Source organism: Calidris pugnax, unplaced genomic scaffold (genome assembly GCF_001431845.1).
Source record: "Calidris pugnax isolate Ruff unplaced genomic scaffold, ASM143184v1 scaffold75, whole genome shotgun sequence".
Classification (NCBI taxonomy): Eukaryota; Metazoa; Chordata; class Aves; order Charadriiformes; family Scolopacidae; genus Calidris; species Calidris pugnax.
The window spans coordinates 1,892,107-1,898,431 of NW_015090908.1; the positions used below are offsets into that span (position 1 = coordinate 1,892,107).

At 49.9% G+C, this 6,325-nt stretch overlaps 1 protein-coding gene across 1 annotated transcript in view; it reads right to left on the minus strand.

Annotated features, from left to right (window-relative positions):
• Window positions 1-611: 611 nt before the first annotated feature.
• The window catches only part of ASB1 (ankyrin repeat and SOCS box containing 1), a gene marked incomplete at its 5' end in the record, with an annotated part of 26,458 nt that continues 20,744 nt past the window's right edge, over window positions 612-6,325 (minus strand). The window contains 2 exons of the mRNA XM_014949208.1: window positions 612-1,978; window positions 4,601-4,986. Of these exons, the coding sequence (XP_014804694.1) occupies window positions 1,845-1,978; window positions 4,601-4,986 (520 nt within the window). The remainder of the gene's footprint in view (window positions 1,979-4,600; window positions 4,987-6,325) is intronic.

Consider the following 6,325-nt stretch of genomic DNA (forward strand, 5'->3'; position numbering starts at 1 on the left):
CATCTGGAAAAATACCCTTGCCAACCGCATGGGCGTGGGAAGAACACTTGGCACAGAAAAATTGTCCAAAAAATCAACTTATAACACAGGGACTTAAAACTTGGATCAGTAAAGGAAAAGCAACTACCAATTATCACCTGGGGGACCATCATCTCTGTCCTTCTAAAGTTGCTATTTTGACAATGTTTCCTACAGAATGACTATGTCACTACCCTTAAGGACGTGGTTGACCCTGAGATCCTGATGAAAGGCTGTCGACTCGCTGCAGAATGACACCCCTCTGCAAAGTTGTGACATGAAGGTAAAGCAACGTAGAGGCACTGGAAATGAAAAGAGCCCAGGCTCCTGCTTGCAACACTGCATTCAGAAGCACATAACCTCCTAACTCTTCAAGAAAAGACAAAAAGTCCTTTCTTTTCCTTTTTCCACGATGCTGGTAGAAGCCATATGCAAACAAAAAGACCTATTAAGTGGATCTGGGAGGGTTTTCTCTGGTTATACTGCCATTGCATGATATGGAGTGGACAGATAGATAGGAACTTCTATTTCCATGTGCTGTGCATTGTCAGCTGCTTTACTGGACTTTCAATAACACCACCATCACTGCAATATTGCAAGCAGGCAGTCTAGAGCTCATTTTGGTGTTTTTTTTCTTCATAACCACACAGATACATTCACAGGCATTGTATCAACTGCCACCCAGCACAGCAACACAACAGTTTAATTTAGCAACCCTCCACTGTTGCTCCTGGTCGCTCCCAAATATTCAAACCCACTTTTACAGCAAACAGGAGGTTAATTCAGCCATTACTTTTCCAAAAAGTACCCCAGAAATCATTCAGGTTCAGGACGCTGGCTTCATCTGAGTATCACAGTCCTCGTCCCACCTCTGCCACAGAGGGATCACATCCCCATGATGCTGCTGGGTGGCTACCAGTTTCCAGAGGTGAAACTCCCTTTTCCTCTTCTCTCCACGTTTTCTCACTCGTGCCAGTCACCAGAGCCAGTCCCAGGCCATCAGGATGAGGAACCAACCAGCCCTTGCCTTGTCCATCACAGTGCTGGGGGGGGAGAGCCAAGCCAGACCCGGTGCTCTGTACAAAGGATTTGGACAGGACACATTCTGCCACTTCCCCCCATCTGCATGATGGGGCCTCTACACGAAGAAGAAAGCCAAGTCAGCAGCCACCTCGCAGCACGGAAAGATGTGGATACCATCAATTTTCCAAGTAACACACAGTTACAGTAACACACAGTAACAGTGCTGGACAGGAAACGATGCGTTTCACACCAGAAGAGGACAGAAGAAACTACACCCACTTTTACAGCAGCAGTCACAAGCTCCACAGGGAAGAGAAAGGCCAGGTACTGAGGGCAGAAAGAGGACAGTGTTGTTGTAAAACCCCTTACCAAGGCGAGGAGAGACTCCCTTGTACACTATAGGAAGAGAAAAGGCTGAAGTCAGGACACTTTCCCCAGGCAGAAGTGCCACTGAGACCCAAGGTGCGTGTCACACAGAGCAATAAAAGAGGTAGAGTCATAACAAACAGACATATGCTAACAGCTAGAGGATATATTGTATTTGCTCACGTTAACAGCCACACACACACTTATTGGCCTCGTTGCCCAACCGAGATTCACCAGTTAGAGAACCGGTAGCTTAGGAGCAGACACACAAAACCACTGCACCCTAAATTTGGAGGGGGAAAATTTGGAGGGCAGGGAATTATGTGCACTCCATGGGCAACACAGTATTTCACTGCGGGGGCAGGGTTAGGCTTGGCTTTTATCAACGCACTCATTTACCAAATCAAACCGTCCTTGGAAAGCAGCCGGTTGCCCTTTTAACTGTGTTCATGAAGTAAAAATTGTTTAATGGGGTCTGGGATTGGAAGGATATGGATGAGATCCAGACGAGCTTTGCCAAGTATCCTTCGTACGGCGATGCGGCAGAGGGACAGGAGGCTCCGGGTGCGGCCTGCAACCAAGAAAGCAGAGAAAAAACTACTGAGGGACAACAGGGAGAAGAAGAAAGAGGGATAACTGGTGTGTAAACTGTGCTGAGCTCCAGCTGACAGCCCAGGAGCCAGCCACCCCTTCCATATCCCACATCCACATCCCACCCAGCACCACGAAGGGACCCCAGGAGAGCTGAGCGTGAGGAGGCCGTCTCTTCGGCCAAAGATTTGGAGCAACCACAGCTGCAGTTTGGAAGGGCAAGCTGGGTTGTGACCAGGGAGACAGTCCCTGCACGAGAAGGATTAAGAGATCACGGCTGAATCCACACCAAGGGAGGAAGCGAGAGGCTTTATACTATTTGGATAATTTTAAAATTACGTGGACTTTTTGTTTGTCTAAACCATCCCCCCGTGATTCACCAGCATCGATGGCCAGCTCAGGCCTTATCCCAGCTTTCTTTTAAGGACTTGTTTTGAGTTCACAGAGAGCTCTTCCAGCACTGGGACAAGAGGATGGTGGTATCCCTGTTGATTCAGGAACTGGACCTCCAAGGCACCACTCCGTGATCCTGCGTGCTCCACCTGAAGCAGTCCCATTTGCCTTCTAAACCTAGGCTTAATGGAAACCACCTGCTCCAGCTTATGTGAGCCCTCTTCTCAGCAAAAGTCCAGGCAGGTTTAAAAACCAGGCACGTGCAAAGCTGAATAAACTCTGGGAGGGGGGGGCTGGGAGTTGTATCCCACAGCCTGAATCCCTTGGAAACTTCTCGGGAGTTTGAGAGGGAAGCCTAACTTCCGACCCCGGTGCAAAGAAAAGCCCTGGCCTTCACCAGCTGAACCTCGTGGTTTTATGAGGTGCTGCCCTTGCTGGAACAAGGGTGTGCACTGCACTCGTGTTGCTTCTGTGATATAAAAAAAAAAAAAAGAAATCGCAGGTAAATTTAGGTCTGTTCAAGTCTGAGGGTCTGTTTTACTTCTTTTGTAACTCATTTGCTTTCTAGAGGATGTTAAATAAAAAAAAAACCAGCTTTTCCCCTACTTTCTTCCACCACCATCTGAGCTCCCTCCTGCTGCTTGTTACCACCATTTGTGACTTGACTTCTCAAGAAGCCTGTGCAGATGCAACTACCTCTTGGGTCCCTCCCTAGGCCCCCCTGCAGAGCACAGGATGTCTCAAGAACAGTGAGGAGACATCTGTAGGGCTTTGGAGAACCCAGCCTCACTGGGTATGCCCTAACCCAACGCAAAGCCCAGCTCTGATAGGACCTCAGGCTCAAGTTGCTGGGGACACCGCCAGGCAATGGAAAAGAGCTGGGAGGAAGATGAAAAACGTAAAGTTAGAGAGGTAAAGGAAGGACCTGAGAGGGGAAACCCCACATGGACATACAAAACGCAACACAATGGCTTTAATGTCTTTAAACTGGAGGGGAGCAGATTTAGATTGGGCTGCTGGGAACACTGCCAGGCAATGGAAAAGAGCTGGGAGGAAGATGAAAAACGTAAAGTTAGAGAGGTAAAGGAAGGACCTGAGAGGGGAAACCCCACATGGACATACAAAACGCAACACAATGGCTTTAATGTCTTTAAACTGGAGGGGAGCAGATTTAGATTGGAGATGAGGAGAAAGTTCTTCACTATGAGGGTGGTGGAGCACTGGAACAGGTTGCCCAGGGAGGTTGTTGAGGCCCCTTCCCTGGAGATATTCAAGGTGAGGCTCGATGAAGCAACCTGGTCTAGTTGGGGGTGTCCCTGCTGACTGTGGGGAGGTTGGACTAGATGACCTTTGGAGGTCCCTTCCAGCCTGGACAGTTCTATGATTCTAACACAAGAAAAACAGTCTAGCTGGGGGCTTGTGGGGAAGTCATTGGGTTGAGTCATCAGAGGCAGGCAGCATCTCAGCAACACCAAGGATCCGTGCCAGGGAGCCACAGAGGTCAGCCCCACAGTCTTCTCCTGCCTGGCCAGCAACAGCTCTTTAGGAGCCTTACCACGGGTGGGTAAGTCCTCAGTGCTTAGCTTAATAGCTTGTTGCACCCCAGTTAGCTTTTTTAGGGTGTCAGAATTGCTTTACACTTTTAAGTTAGGTGTCAGGCTGGATATTAGGAAAAATTTTTTATTCTATGAAAAACAGTCTAGCTGGGGGCTTGTGGGGAAGTCATTGGGTTGAGTCATCAGAGGCAGGCAGCATCTCAGCAACACCAAGGATCCGTGCCAGGGAGCCACAGAGGTCAGCCCCACAGTCTTCTCCTGCCTGGCCAGCAACAGCTCTTTAGGAGCCTTACCACGGGTGGGTAAGTCCTCAGTGCTTAGCTTAATAGCTTGTTGCACCCCAGTTAGCTTTTTTAGGGTGTCAGAATTGCTTTACACTTTTAAGTTAGGTGTCAGGCTGGATATTAGGAAAAATTTTTTCCCTGAAAGGGTTCTCAGGCATTGGAATGGGCTGCCCAGGGAGGGGGTTGAGGCCCCATCCCTGGAGGTGTTCAAAAGCCGGGTTGATGTAGTGCTGGGAGGTCTGGTTTAGTGATGATGCTCCTTGTTTGTTGTGTGGGTGTCTACTTTTGTCAGTGAGGTTGACGGTTGGACAAGATGATCTTTAAGGTCCCTTCCAACCTAGAAGATTCTGTGATTCTGTAACCACTTACCCCTTGCTTCTTTGAACACCTCCAGAGCCTCGGGGTTGACTTTGACCCTTCCCATGGATTCAACTCCCAAGGCTTCCATTTTCACCAGGTTCAGGTTGGCTCCAAAGTCAATCAAGAGGTGGACGAACGCCGCTTCGCAGCCGTGCCGCAGGACAGCGTCCATCACGCACACCGGGGAGCCCCGGGAGAAGCCTTGGAGGTTGATGGGCCCACAGCAGTTAAAATCTGGGTTGGCTCCTGCCTGGAGCAGCAGGCGGAAGCACTGGAGGTTGTGGTAGGCCGCGCTGATGTACAACGGGCAGACCACCAGCGTGGTGAGGGGCCGCAGCGAGAGGGTGGGGACCCGGGGAGTGAGGTGGTGATTGACGTCCACGTCGGCGCCGTACCTGAGTGGGGGAGAGAAGAAGAGCAAAGGTTTGGAGAGAAGAGCAAAGGTTTCACAGAATCACAGAATCTTAGTGGTTGGAAGGGACCTCTGAGATCATCGAGTCCAACTACAAGAAAAACAAACAAACAAACAAACAAAAAAACAACCACCAAACAAATACAAAACACCCCACACCAAACGCCCACCAAAAACACCGCACCCACCAACTAAACCCCACACTCAACACCTCACCATAAACCAATAACCTTGGGCACTAGAGCATGCCCTGAAGAGCCATGTCTATACGTTTCTTAAATCCCTCCAGGGATGGTGACTCCACCACCTCCCTGGGCAGGCTGTTCCAGGGCCTGACCACCCTCTCAGCAAAGTCATTCTTTCTAATATCTAATCTAAATCTCCCCTGCCCCAACTTCAGACCATTTCCTCTGGTCCTGTCGTTCGTCCTTTGGGAGAAGAGGCCAACCCCCACCTCTCTACACCCTCCTTTCAGGTAGTTGTAGAGGGCAAGGAGGTCTCCCCTCAGCCTCCTCTTCTCCAAACTAAACATGCCCAGTTCCCTCAGCCTCTCCTCATAGGACTTGTTCTCCAGGCCCCTCACCAGCTTGGTGGCTGGTGGTTTGAGAGAGAAGAGCAAAGGTTTGGAAACAAGGGCACACCCCAAGGTGACAAACTGGCAGGGAATGAGACTGAAGGACACCTGGAGCACCCTGTCTCTCTTTGGTACCTTTGGGGTCCACCACCCAAGAACCACCCACACCTACCTGAGAGGGGCCTGGCAGAGCTTCTGAGCAGGGATGGCATACCCAGCACGGTCTGATCTTCAAGAAGCCAAGTTGTTTCTCTGCCCACAACAGCCCAGGCTCGGGAGAGAGCAGCTGAGGAACATCTCTCCTTGCCCTCCTGAAGGATGTGCCTTAGCACAAGGGATGGCTCAGCCCTGAGCATGTCATGTTGGATGCTAATGAATGCTCGATGATCTCAGAGGTCCCTTCCAACCACTAAGATTCTGTGATTCTGTGACTTGCCGTGGTGTGGAGAAGGCATGCGAGCAGGCTAAAGCCCTGCTCAGTGGGCATCAGCATCCTCATCAAACACAAGCAGTGACCACTTTCTGGGAAGTAAGGATGGCACTAAGTTGTGAATGAGCGAAAAACAAGGCAAGGTTTCACAGAATCACAGAATCTTAGTGGTTGGAAGGGACCTCTGAGATCATCGAGTCCAACCACACACAAAAAAAAAACCAAACAAAAAAAACCCCAAACAAATACAAAACACACCACACCAAACGCCCACCAAAAACACCGCACCCACCAACTAAACCCCACACTCAACACCTC